Below are 14,217 nucleotides of genomic sequence, written 5' to 3' on the forward strand. Positions count from 1 at the left end.
AGTCATGTTAAAAAAGTGTAAAGACCCCTTCACGATAACTGCGGTACCGCTATCTTGCAGGGCAAAATGATATACTTTGCCGAAATTTCAGTAGGTAGATAATTAAATGACGTAAATGAAACAATCGACGTTACGTCATATTTCACCAAACTATGTCATTTTGCCCTGCAAAAGAGCAGTACCGCAGTTACCGTGAAGGGGTTAATTCAATGTACATTAAAAAAAGCAACGGAAGTTTACTTTTGAGTGACGTAAATTCTCTAAATAATCACTGAGATGTTCCGAAAATGTATGATAAATCTAGAGAGAGCATAAATTCCGCGAAATGATATTCCTCTTAGTTTATCCAATGCTTTCGGATCTCCTCAGTGATTACTTGGAGAGTTTGCATCAACTTCCGTTGCTTTCGATAAGTTTGGCGAGTATCTAGTACATTTCGGAACGATGTGTTTATTATGCAGCGTACATGATGTAGTCAGACGATAGGAATAAGACATTTTAACATTTTACAACCTAGATCTCGTCAGAAATCGTTGGAAAAACGGAAGAACTTGTTTAAAACATAGCTTGAAACGAGGACCCCCTATAAATCCAAGATGGCGAGTGTCGTCCCTTTACTTTTTTTTAATGTAGATTGAATACAATTTTTTAACATGACTGAAACGGGGGTTTTCAGTGTATTTCTTTAATGTAATACACAGAAATCCATCTAAGATTACCAATCTTAATCAATTTTTTCTTCGGGAACAAATAATTAAGAAGTTCACTATCCATCAACTAAGCCCCTGTGAATATATTGGGATTGATCGCCGGATGTACTTGTGGTATTTATGATTATTGAATAATAAATATAAGAAAATGTGCCGCATAAAAATCTGGGGACAGAGTGTAAATTTCAATTTCCGAAAATGGTGTTCCTAGTACTCACACCTAAAAAATGGCCTTGATATAAAAAATAGCATAAAAAGTCAGTGCAGTGTTAATCAAAATGCCTCGGGTTCAGTATATAAACACATTTAAAAACATCGGACTCGAAATTCTATTCAGCAGGGTAGGTAGGAAGCCGTTGGATTGCCTAAAATTAAGATGTCGTTTTGCGGCTGGTTTTCTGGCGAAAAATTTCGAGATCACTTTGAGAAAGGTGAGGTGTTGTTAATAATGGGTTTTACCTGCTATTCATTATCTCAAAAGTAAATGCCAACTTACCATGCTTACGCAACCTCTGTTGAAAACGATGGTTGTGTAACATCAGAATGTTGATTGTTGCTCAAGAAATTCTGGAGCTCTAGAGAAGTGTTTCTCTTGAAAAGTTTAGTTACAGAAAAACTAGTTTTAAAATCAAAATTTTTTTAATCGTATCTATTAATCTTAATGCAGAATAACTTTTTTTTTGCATTATAATTCTTATGTATGGGTACTACAAATTTGAATCCCATTTGTTACTCGTACAAATTAACGCCTTTATAAACAATTTGGATTATTGGTCCCAATTAACCTGTTTTATGCTCATTTGTTTGTCCTTGATAACAACCATTATTATTTTCCTTTAACAGGGATATATGTATGTTCAAACTGTGGTAACGAGCTTTTCCATAGCCAGACAAAATATGAACATTCATCCCCTTGGCCAGCATTTACACATCTTATTAGAGAAGATTCAGTGACCAGAGTGAAAGAGAGTTCCACAGCAATAAAGGTACTACACTGATGATTCTGCAAGCCATTTTCAAAATTTTATAATATGTGTGTATTATATTACATTGTGTTACAAATAAGATTATGAAGTGTGAGATTGCTGGATTATCTTGTTTATCTAACTGTAATACTATTCAGTCTATAAACCTCTACATCACTGTATAGGAATATATTCATTATTTGATTTGTAGATATCCTGTTCTAAATGTGGAAATGGTCTTGGGCATGAGTTTCTTGGGGATGGACCCAAGAAAGGAATGAATAGATACTGAATATTCAGTGCTTCCCTCAAATTTCAAGAGTTTGATGGTAATTATTTTTTCATTCTGCTAAAAAAGATTATATTCTTTTTCTTTGAGTGTCTGTATATAACATGTATAATTATTGAAATTGATTACACATATGTAACTAAAATGCGTTTATCTATTTCTTTTAGGGAAGCAGGGTTAAACTCCTCGTCTTTAAACAATTCACCTTATGATCTTATTGCTGATTCTATAAGGAGGATAATTAATAAGAGATGGGAGAATGTTTCTCTGTCAGAACGCATGATGCTTTGAAATATAAGCTTGTAGCAGTTTCTCAGCAGATCTTTACTCTGACATTTTAGAAGCATTCAAGCATTTTAAAGGCTTCCATAGAAATTATATTCCACAATAGAACCATTTTAACAAGGCCTTGGACTTTCAGTAGGATATAACTATTTTTTGTGTTAAAAAATGACGCTGGTTGCAAGCGAAATATACACTGATTGCGTAGTCTTAACTCAAAAGCTAGACAAATCTTGTTGATTTCGAAGAACCATGGCTAAATGGCCAGCAATAAAACAGATATCCGTCACAATGCTGTTTGACACAACTACCCAAAGTCCAAGCTCTTTTTAAAATTGTTCTAGTCTCAATTGGACCAAATTACCCTTAATTTTTCCGACTTGCAAAGCCAATTTATTAACTTACTAGTCACTTTATTCTTTAATATATTACATATACTGTCAATGATATATGACCTTGCCTCAGTTTAAATGATATTAGTCAGGTGATACACCTTTACATTGTTTTGAAATCTAAGGTACCGGTATATTGAAATCTTGCATATCAAATCAATTTTATTTTGTAAATATAGAATTTAAATTTATATACAGTACATAATTTGAAATGTAAATGACCTATTATAATATGTACCAAATGAAATGTGATCGTTTTGTATTACAACAATTGCAGGGAATGTTTTTTGTATCTTGCATGTAAAAAAAAAATGATTTCCAAATAAATAAACAGAACACATTGTGTCACGGCTTCAGCAGATGTGCATTTACAATGTATATGAAATCAGTATGAACAGGGACTTGTAATAGAATGGCCTACTTTTCCACTCAACTGTCTCCCATTGCTGATTCAGTGCCAAAGTAAATTGGCCTTTCCAGTATAATGAAGGTAATCTTCAGTTTCAAATCAGCTAGCATTTTGAGAAAGATCTTGGAATTTCTCTATCCATATTTTGTAATCTGGATTAGTGCAAGGAAACCTCCTCACTTTTTTACATTCAATGCACTGAACCGTGACAGCCCTTTGTGGCTTTTCTACAAAGAAAAAAAATCATTCAGTGATGATGTTGTCTTTAATGACTACACCTGCCAATCAGGCACCAAAGGCATGGTCCATCGAGTACACCGTTGCACATCACTCCGTCACACCCCCCCCCCCCCCCCACCCCCCTAAAATTGTCAAAGTTAAGTGTTAATTCTTCTGACAAAGGAAATGAACAATTTGTGTCTTATTGATCAACTTTGTGGAAACTCATGATTTTTCTATATTTGACTCATGATTTCAACGATGTAGTTTGAAGAAAACCTAAGCATTCAAAGCTGAAACATATAAAAACCCATTTTAGTCATCCTCCCCATGGGATCATCTGAGACCAACCACCCACCTTTGGATTTACTAGCTTGTGTTTTTTAACACTCTCCCATGTTTATTATTAAGCTGGCATGTTTATCTTTTTTTAAACTTCCTTTCCTTTGTCCACTGAACTTGATTTTTTAAAGAGTTATTATTTAATTTACAGCCATTTCTCAGACAAAGATTAAATGACCTATGTTTCTAATAATTATCTCTGCAAGGCAGAAGCTTTTAGTGGGTTTATTGCAGGTCTTAACTCTACAAACCTTTAAAAAAATATTTTATTATTTCTCAAAATGAAGAAATATAATGAAGTATCATTAAATACTTCATTTTTACCCAAAAAATGGGCTTTGCCCAGACCCCCTGCCTACAACTGGTGCTCCTCTAACATCAAATCCTGGATCCACCCCATCATTAAATTATATTTTTGAAACAACACATACACATCAGTCCTGATAGCTATTTCCTTGTCATATACATTAAGATTATCCCATTTGTTGAATTAAAGAGTGCTTGTTCTAGTGATGCAAGACAAAATTGCACTCAATCCAAGACAACATACAAAGGCAGCAACTGGTAATATTTTAATAAAGACTTGGAAACCACTTGTATGTTCCATTACATTACATGTAAGTTTATCACTTTATTAATAAATCTTGGTTTAGGCCATGCCAATTTGATTTCTTGGTCTTCTGAATCTTGGTTTAGGCCATACCTATTTGATTTCTTGGTCTTCTGACTAAGCAAAAAAAATATTGGGGCGAGTGGGCGAATTTTTAATATTAAAATAAAAAAACTGAAACTTGAAAATTTTTGGGCAGCATTAAAAATAGAGGGGAGTGATTACATTGTCATTTTTTCCTTTGAAATACATGTAAAAAGCAGCAAAAAGTTGGTGACTGTATTCGCCATTGTATCAGATCCCTCCTGATCACTAATTTTATCCACACATACAGGCATTATTTACTTTTAAACCTTGCTGATAATCTTTCGGGAAATTTTTGATATGATCAATGTACAAAAAAGTGCATTCATGACAAATAAAAAATAAAAAAACCAAAAATGGAGCAGGAAACAGCACAAAAATTTCTGGGTGCTAGATTTATTTTTTTAATACGGGCTTTTTTGGAAAGCCTTAGGCACGGGGATCAAGTGATTAAGAAATTAAATTGGTGTGGCCTTAGTCTCTTTATTTTTCCTAAGCAAAGAGTTCTACTGATTTTGGAGTTGGTATCTTTATTAACAAGAGTCTGACTTTTTATGAGTGTAATGTGAAAGCTATAATTCGCCCTCTTTGATGCTCAAAGACAAACATATGAAAGGTATGACTATTGCTTACTTGAAAGTCTAACTTTTGTAGTGATTCCAGGATAAAGTAGCATATCACAATGCTTGCACAGCCTCCTCTTTATGTCTGGATGCCTGTGAAAGACATGCAAAGAAACTGTTAACTACAGTATTCAGCACGTTCAGTTTGTGTAATTAGTTGGTCTCGTACATGTATTCACATGAAATTCATGTTGATGTTCAGCATTGCAACTGCAAAAGACTTAATACACTATTAAAACGTGTAATCTTAGCACGTACAAGACATTAACTTCCCCGTTGAAACAGAATTGTTCCTCTATATGTCTCTTGTACTTGAGTTAATAATGTTTTTATCTAATATTTAGCAAAAATTTTTAGCACATACAGTCTAATAACATTTTTTCTTGATATCCTCTTCAAATTCCTCACATGATGTTTGCACATTTCTTTGTCTACATCTTTTGATGTGATGCACAGGTGGGCTAGCTAAAATATAGCAACTTAATAGAGTTAAATGTCTATACTTGACGAAAAAAACACTAAAAAAATATATAAGACAACATATATCAAAATACTCACTTGAAATAGAAAACTTATCCTCTTCTCAACCACTGTAACACTTTTTTTCATTGCTGATCAAATCGAAAGTGAAAGTAGCAAGGTTCAAATAGGACAGACACAAACCTTGTTAAGTTAATCTCTTTAATCACAGAGTAGATATAATAATATTGCCAAAATTGTAGTAATATGCTTGACTATAATTGCAGTGACTACACGAATATATATAAAAACTTAAACCCAATAGTATACCAAGTACAAATTAATGTATCACATGCTTGCGGTCTTCATTGCGTTTAATGCATACTATTTGAAGCAGGTACCATTAAATTTGTAGTCAACGTAGATTCAATGTCACATTATGGACATGGCTTTTCTGATGTGTGAAAAAATGTAAGATCTGTTGCCATGTACAGACAATGCAGTCGCTCCAGTGCATGGCAAGTCCACAAACATTTTAATTCGGTAAGAATTCTGTCTTAGTCTGTAGGCGCTGTTTACTACACATGCATTTTTATGCAAGTAAGATGGGGTTACATTAGGGACGCTTATCAGCTTGTTTTATAATTATCTGACCATCACGACAAAATGCAATGAATTGGGCGTATTTTTGTGCTTGTATATTATCAGAGACATAAATAACATATAATTTATGTCTGTGATATAATTTTTTTTTTTAAAGTCAGAAATAAGTTTTAATTTATTTTTCTTTCAGAAAATTCTGACACCCAACCATGGGTTGATAGCAAAGACACGATGCGTCTCCTCGAAAACAAACTTAAAAACAGAGGATGACCAAGGGACAGCGTTTCCTGAACAAATGACACATATAAAATATGCATCAAAAGGCCTTGAAAAATTTCCACAAAAGTACAAACAAGTGCCACTGACGTTGTTCATCAAAAAATCAAAAACTCTTGTAATGCTTGATGAAATCAGTGAAAAATTTACTGTTACATTTCCAAAATCAGAGGATACACTAACTGTTGATATTGGTCCAGAGGACTTTGCAAAACTAAAAAATATGTTGGAAAAGGACAAAAGAGACAGCAGTCCAGCACACAACCCTGAGTCCATTACAGAGTGTATTTGGCAGGAAATGAAGACAGACAACAATAAACTGATGCAGTATTACTTTAGATTATCAAAAATCAGATTAACAGGTATAAGCTTTTACTTATCCTTATAATTTGTCTGATGTATAATAATTTATGTCTATCTAACTCTAAGAGTAATAATTTTAAAATTAAAAATCAGTTATATCCCCCCACCCCCCATAAACTTAATCTCTCTCTCTGTGCCAGGATGCACATACGACTGGAGCATCATTCTTTCATTGATGTTTGTCTAAGGCAGCACAGCGTGCCGCATTCCAGGGGCTCCAGCCTGCATTGTTCTGCTCAACCTCCACCGTAGTCGCTATGTTTTTGGGTGTCTCCTCTTCCTACTCCCCTCAGGTGTCCACACGAGTGCCACGGCACAGTCATCTGTTGGATCCTTATTGGCATGACAATGGGACTGATCCACTTCCATCTCCTCCTACTCACCTCTGACGTTTTCTTCTTCTGCCATCTCCTGTGCTGTCATGTTTCTAGCCTAATTTGGGTTTCACTAATTAGTGGTCACTGTTCACATTCGCTCCCTTCTGAAATTTTGTGTCTAGAACATAAGATCTCTACTGCCCTTTAAAGAGAAGATCTGGTTTCTCACTTTTCACTTAGCAGATGCCCATGTTGCTTTGTTGATGTTTTTATGGGGGAACAATGTTTCTGTGATCACAAGTCTGTTAGTCAGACAGAATTCAGAGTCTTTCTCCATTATCAATTTGAATGCCAATTTCACCAATCTATGTGCTGATGCCCCTTGTCTTTACATTGTTTGTACATTCAAGTGTCAAAAGATGAATGTTTGTTGGAGTGTCACAAGGATTAAGTCAGACATTGTGTTTCTGTAACTGTCTTGTTTTTTTTTTTTTTTTGGGGGGGGGGGGGTTATGCTGCACCTTCTTTATCAGGTGCAACCCTCACCTGGAGGATGCACATCTTAGCTGTGCAGGCCCTTCCCACCCACAAAACACCTATTTGTAAGCTAGCTGCCAAACATTTTATCACTATTTCACTATATAGTTGCTTGCATTTCTACAAGATTGAGTGTTCTCATCTACTTTGTCAGGTCTGGTTGTGCTGACTGCTATGGCAGGCTATGCCATGGCTCCTGCTGCCTTTGACCCCATTGGTTTTACGATGGTTACATTAGGGACTGGTTTAACATCGGCTTCTGCTAATGCCATTAATCAGGTAGGTTTATATTTTCTTGGTTTCAAAAATTCATTGTGGTCATTTTGACTCAATATTAAATGTCTTTATTCATGATAATGAACAAAGAACTGTAAATCAAACTAAAAAGTTTTAGCTTTTGTAATCAAATTTCCACACTTCATGGGATGCATCTTATTTTAGACATCTACATGTGTGTTGCCAATGGCCAATGATGGATCAGGGGGAAAAAATGAAAATGAAATTTATAAGCCAGGACTTTAATTATGAGTACCAGTAACTTGGTTATTTGGCGAAAATATTTTAGATCAATTTATTTTCTTTTTCAGTTTTTTGAAGTTCCATTTGATTCACAGATGAACAGGACTAAAAACAGGGTGTTGGTTCGAGGGTATTTAAGGTATTAAACTGCTTTTTCAGTAGTTTTAGTGTTTAAGTGAAATGCCATAAGATTCAGGTTTGTGGAATTGTCATTTATAAAAGATAAAGTTACATCCCTTTAACTGTCTTCATAAGTAAATAAATCTATAAAAGTAAACAATACTGACACATGGACATTTTATAAGTTTATTTCTTGGTTTATATCTGGGTTTGACTGTAACACTGTTTACTTGACAGTCCTTTACACGCTGTGACATTTGCTGCTGTCTCTGGTTCAGTGGGGCTGGTTGTCCTGGCCCTAGGAGCCAATCCCCTCACAGCAGCATTAGGGGCCTTCAACCTGGGCCTCTACACCCTGGTCTACACACCCATGAAGAGACACACCATCCTCAACACTTGGGTAGGATCAGTTGTTGGGGCAGTACCTCCTCTGATGGGATGGGCAGCTTGCACTGGCTCTCTGGACTCAGGTTAGTCTGAAGTTCTGACTAAATGTCATATTTTCTTCTTTAATAACATTTGAGGCATTTGGAATTTGTAATGCCTGTAAACTGTGGATTCGTCAATATTTATTGGATACCACATTTCATGGATTTTTTGGATGAGTAAATAAACAAAATAAATGTTCATTGAAATGCAAATTTCTATTTAATCTCATATTGTAAACAGAGGGTCATTGGCCATGCATCATTTGCTAGCCAAGGGTGACAATCCATGGTGTTTCTCTATTCAGAGTGAAAAGAGAAACACGGATGGTCATTCTTGGCTAGCGAAGAAATTGGCCATGATGCTATGTATCCTTGAAACTATGTTTTTCTTTAAATTCACAAAAAAGATGCCCATAAATATTAATGAAACCACAGTTCGAGTGCTGGGTTTTAACTCAGCTCTTATCTTTTATGCACTGTTAAAGTTAATTCTTAGCTAAAGCTTAAGCCTTGTCCATCACAAGCAAGACCCCCGTTATTTTTCAATGTTTTTCTGTGTCAAGGGAGTTTAAATACATACTTTTCTTTTCCAGGTGCCTGGATAATGGCAGCCATTATGTTCTGCTGGCAATTCCCCCACTTTAATGCTCTGAGCTGGAATTTACGACCAGATTACTCCAGGGCAGGGTACAGAATGATGTCCGTGGTGGATCCCAATCTCTGTAAGCGAGTGGCTCTACGTCACACAGTGGGAATCACTGGACTGTGCTTCCTGGCCCCCGTGGCGGGATTGACCACACCCCTGTTTCCCGTCATGTCTCTACCTCTCAACCTGTACTTTACATATCTAGGCTGGAAGTTCTATCAGCAGGGAGACAGCAGCTCTTCCAGGAGCTTGTTCCGATTCAGTCTGCTACATATACCGTTACTGATTCTTCTTATGATTGTGAACAAACCCAGCAGGAAAAACGACTCAAAAGACTCGGGGAAAGAATCAGTGACAGTTGTGCAGAGCGAGTTGACTTGATTTGTTTGTTTTTAAAATAGAAAAAATCTGTGCAGAATGTACTTTAACTGTGATAATTCATTTTTCTTTGAAGCTGGACAAAGCACTACACTTCTAGAATAATAATTGGTATGAAAGAGGAACATTGTTCTACATGTATTAATATTCCACATCTTTCTCTTAACCTTGATTAGATCTAAATTTCGAGAACAATGTATTTACTGAAAGGTTTAGACTAAGAACAGTATGATGGACATTTGTTTGACACATTCTTTACATTTATGAATCAGGCAATTGTGTATAGTAAATGCATTTCTGTACCCCACGTAAATTTTTATTACCTGTGTTTAAAATGTGATTGTCTATGGATGAAATGCAGCAATGAGTGTGTTTGTTGATTTTTGTTCCCTCCTGAAAGTTTACAGCAATGGAAATACAGTATAAAGGCTAAAGTAAAATATTTAAAATAATTACTCCATGATCAGCTAATGCCAACAATAAGAGTTACTGCTCGTGTAATGAGAAGACAACATGGTGATTTTAACACTATCAGATACTGCATCAGTCAGTGAAGCCAGTGAACAATTAAAGAAAAGAGTAACCTTACTGAAATGACTGGATGAATTCAATGAAAGAGAGAGGAGAGATTTTTTTTGTGGGGAAAACTGGAATCAAAGATTTTGTTTATGACTTCAATGTATCAACAAACTGCACATGCTCTTTAAACCTCTTCTGATACATTTTTAGCTCGCCTGATTGACATAAGGACGAGCGGCTTCTCTCAGGGACTCGGTTGTCGGATAGTGGAGTTCTTCATTATTTGTTCCCGAAGATAAAATTGAATTAAAAATTGATGAAAAGCGTACACAATGTACATTTTTAATGTACATTGAATACACTTTTTGAACATGATTAGAACAGGGTTTTTCAGTGAATGTTTTTATTGCAATACACAGAAATACACACATATGATTATTATTACAAAGATATTGGCCATCATTTGTAACGATGGCCCGTTCATAGAATTATAGTAGCTGAGAACAGCTTTCATATTCCTGTGTAAGTGAATTCATGAAGGACCACGCCCCCTTCCGAGGGGAGACACTCGAGTAATGTAGAATTTGTAAAAATAGAGTGAGGTGTTCACAAAAATGAATAGTGAAATCACCACTATCTCTTGGTCACTGACCAAAGGACAGAAAAGTAGAACACAGGCATATAGTATCGTTTTAGAAAGTGGGAGGCCAGAAAAAAAGCAACTTCCCCAAATCATGAAAATCTTAATGCGTGGGGGTGGGGGGGGGGGGGGGGGGAGGAGTGTAGTTTACCTCTAACTTAAATTTCACTATTCATTTTCTTCATTTTACTTCCATTTTTCACATGGTCCCAATAAAGGGGAGGGGTAACTTCTTGATATTTCACTTAATTTATATTTTAATGTAACAAAAATCTTTGACGTGCCCTTATGCTACGTGCCTAGAGCAACTATTAAGACTTTTAGTGAACCTTACATATTAAATAGCTGTTCTCAGTATTGTTAAATCCAAAAATATTTTGATTTTGTTTGCATACCGATTGTACCTTTGCCTTAACGCCATAAAAGCAAACGGAAGAAAAAAACCCCAAAACGTTACAAACAAAATTTTAAGAATGACTGCAAAAAAGTGCAAATTTACTCTATTACCAGCATTTTCCAGTTTTCATAAAATACAGTAGCTTTCTTTTTATTGAATGTTTACTATCTTTGGAAAGAGACCAATTCTGCAAGAGTAATTTGTCACTGGTGATAAAACGCCGATTTCATCGAATCTTCATTGTCCCTTTTTCATAAGTATAAATGTTAATTGTTTTCAAATATCAATAAAAAGAGAAATCTAAAATAAACTTACTAAATCCTCATGCCTAGAACAAACCTCTCATCGAGGGTCACCGTTTCTGCCTATCTGCTGACATTTGCTGTACCATGCCCCAAGTCCATCCCTTTCTCAACTGACCTCCGCCATGTCTCCTTTGGCCGATCTATATTTCTTTATCCAGGTGGAATCCATCTTTAAGGGGCATGGTCACAATTTTGGTCAAATTCAATTTTGATATTGTTAGGTCACCTGAGTAAACTCAGGTGACCTATTGCTATCTGTTTTCGTCCGTTGTCGTGCGTTGTGCGTCTTCCGTCGTGCGTAAACAATTTTGCATTTTTAACTTCTTCTTAAAAACCACAAGTCCAATTGTTACCATTTTTGGTGTGAGACATTTCTATGGTAAGAGGAATCTAAATTATAAAATTCATGTATCTACAACCCCCGGGGCACCACAGGTTGGGCCAAATATGCAAAAAAAGGGCCAAATTTTCAAAAATCTTCTCTACTCCCACACATGTGAGGAAGAAACTGGTCGCATGGTTATGATGTCCATAAAGCCCTCTACTAAAATTGTGAAATTCATGGCCCCTGTGTCAGGGATTCTGGCTCTAGGGTGGGGCCAATATGGACATATAGTAAAAATGTATTAAATTTTAGAAAATCGTCTTCTCTACTCCCATATATATTCGTTAAAAGCTAAATGCATGATTATGATGTCCATGAAGCCCTCAACCAAAATTGTGAAATAAAGACCTCTGTGTCAGGGGTTCAGGCTCAAGGGTGGGGCCAAAATGGCCATATAATAAAAATGTATTACATGTTAAAAAATTTAAATTTTCTTCTTTACGAGGAAGTCCTCTACTAACAATTTAAATTTCATGTCCCCGGGGAGCATGGGTTTGTAGACCAGATCTTTAAGTTTTTCGCCAAAATTAGAGGTTTCATAGTTCTTTTTGAAAGATTTCAGGCAGGGACGTGGTCGTCATTACAAATTTATAATTTCTCTACTCCAGAATGAAACCTAATTAAATGCATATATGAGACTCCTCGACAAGTTTGTGTATGGGTTATATATGCAACTCAGGTGACCGTTAAGGCCTAATGGCCTCTTGTTATTATTTGCAATACTTCAGAAATGTATCTCTTATGATCAAGTGAAATTTGATAGTCAGTCGTAGCAAGATACGAGGCTCACAACTCTTCGTCATGTAAACAAGACTCGTGCCCTGTTTTTGATTACATAGGTTGAATCTACCTGTAAAAAATATTTTTCAAGCTGATTTGTCGGTCTACTTATTCATTTTAACCATAAATAAAACGTTTCTAACGTTTAACACATTCATTTTAGGTGTAAAACTGGAATTTTCACCTCAACATTTAGAATGTAAACAAAACAGTTGTTTACATAGCAAAGAAAAGTATGCTCTGTAACTCGCTTAAAACTCAACATATGGTACTCAAATTTTGGTTAACCTAAAGTGAAAAAAAATCCACTAATGATAATGAAAATCCATCTAATGTGTGTTACAGACCTTTTATTGTAGTGTTATTTTTCACTTTCAATGACCTACTTTTTGTTTGAGTTAATGGCCATTAAATATCATTGGAAAATTAAAAGGAAAATCCCTTAAAATTTTACACTATGATTGAAATTTATTTAATTGTGAAAATAATACAAATTGCTCAACACTTTTAAAAATGAAATAAGTTTATGAATGGCAATGATACTAAATATATACAAAGAAATAAGTTTTCGTTCACAATTTTTATAAATATTCCAGTCCGAATTTCCTCTATCACTTTTGAAATTCCTACCAATTTTTGATCCAATTTTACAAAAAATTGAATGATGATAATACAAAAACATTTATGGTATGAAACTACTTATATTGCTTTTATTCTGTTTGCATATAATTTGTATGAGGTCAATGATAAAAATTTTGAGATATAGTGGTTTTTATCGTTTTTAAGCAATTTTCAATATTTTTGAAATTCGTGGCATACGATTGTTTTAATGAATAAGTGAGTTAAACCTAACAGAAAATATGCAAAATTATGTAGACCAAAATATAAAATCTTAATTTTTAATTTTAGAGCACTGCCAAAAATGTGTTTTAGCGGAAAACAAAATTTGCAAAATTTAGTCCGAATTTCCTCTGTTTGGCTAAAAGTCTATTTTTGTTTTAGCCAAATCCATAATATAGTAGAAATATCGAATGTTATGTCAATAATAATTCATTTCACAAATAAACAACACCCTTAATGAAGCACTGTAAACATTAAAATCGAAAAATAATTTTTGACCAAAATCGTGACTATGCCCCTTTAAGGCTACCCTTGATATTTCTGCTTTTTCCTTTCTCAGGACATGGCCGATTCACTGCTATATCATTTTTCTTTTATTGAGTCAGACATGGCAACTATTTGAGTTGTCTTGTACAGCTCTTCGTTGCCTATCTTGTTCGGCCAGAATATCTTGAGGATCATATGGAGGCATCTTGTTTGGTAGGTGTCTAGTTTTTGTATGATGGTATTTGTCACCTTCCAGGACTCAGAACCATATAGGAGGATTCAAAATTATGTTTATTTTGAATATCCTGATTTTGGTTTGGGTCTTAATGTTAGATGACTTCCAGATGTTCCGTAGCTTTGCAAAGTTGGCAAGGGCTTTTGTTATTCTGTATTGGACGTCTATGGTAGAATCTCCATTAATCTTACTGCCAAGGTATACGAAATCCTTGATGTTTTCTACTCTGTTGTTGTTAGCTGTGGTTTCGCTATCTTTCTTTGATCTAGTCTTCATTA

General features: G+C 35.1%; 2 protein-coding genes, 1 long non-coding RNA gene and 1 other non-coding gene across 4 annotated transcripts; 2 read left to right on the top strand and 2 right to left on the bottom strand.

The window, feature by feature from the left end:
* The first annotated feature begins 1,030 nt into the window (after positions 1 to 1,030).
* Positions 1,031 to 2,573, top strand: LOC105328777 (methionine-R-sulfoxide reductase B1-like). The gene is made up of 4 exons (XM_020067410.3): positions 1,031 to 1,141; positions 1,554 to 1,696; positions 1,887 to 2,004; positions 2,132 to 2,573. The coding sequence occupies exons 1-4, from the start codon at positions 1,087 to 1,089 to the stop codon at positions 2,143 to 2,145; spliced, it is 330 nt and encodes a 109-aa protein (XP_019922969.2). The 5' UTR covers positions 1,031 to 1,086; the 3' UTR covers positions 2,146 to 2,573.
* A 214-nt stretch (positions 2,574 to 2,787) lies between these two features.
* On the bottom strand, positions 2,788 to 5,625 carry LOC105325583 (uncharacterized). The gene is made up of 4 exons (XR_010707542.1): positions 5,484 to 5,625; positions 5,290 to 5,390; positions 4,936 to 5,018; positions 2,788 to 3,274 (listed from the first exon to the last, which is right to left on the bottom strand). It is a non-coding gene; the product is annotated as an uncharacterized protein (transcript).
* Positions 5,626 to 5,768: 143 nt separating this feature from the next.
* LOC105325585 (protoheme IX farnesyltransferase, mitochondrial) lies at positions 5,769 to 9,939 on the top strand. The gene is made up of 6 exons (XM_011425218.3): positions 5,769 to 5,927; positions 6,178 to 6,625; positions 7,635 to 7,759; positions 8,068 to 8,138; positions 8,357 to 8,589; positions 9,141 to 9,939. The coding sequence occupies exons 1-6, from the start codon at positions 5,871 to 5,873 to the stop codon at positions 9,572 to 9,574; spliced, it is 1,368 nt and encodes a 455-aa protein (XP_011423520.3). The 5' UTR covers positions 5,769 to 5,870; the 3' UTR covers positions 9,575 to 9,939.
* A 372-nt stretch (positions 9,940 to 10,311) lies between these two features.
* Positions 10,312 to 11,491, bottom strand: LOC136269923 (uncharacterized). Its single transcript, XR_010707543.1, has 3 exons — positions 11,443 to 11,491; positions 11,238 to 11,314; positions 10,312 to 10,364 (listed from the first exon to the last, which is right to left on the bottom strand). It is a non-coding gene; the product is annotated as an uncharacterized lncRNA (long non-coding RNA).
* Between the last annotated feature and the right edge of the window lie 2,726 nt (positions 11,492 to 14,217).

The sequence above is a fragment of the Magallana gigas genome, chromosome 7, assembly GCF_963853765.1.
Source record: "Magallana gigas chromosome 7, xbMagGiga1.1, whole genome shotgun sequence".
Classification (NCBI taxonomy): domain Eukaryota; kingdom Metazoa; phylum Mollusca; class Bivalvia; order Ostreida; family Ostreidae; genus Magallana; species Magallana gigas.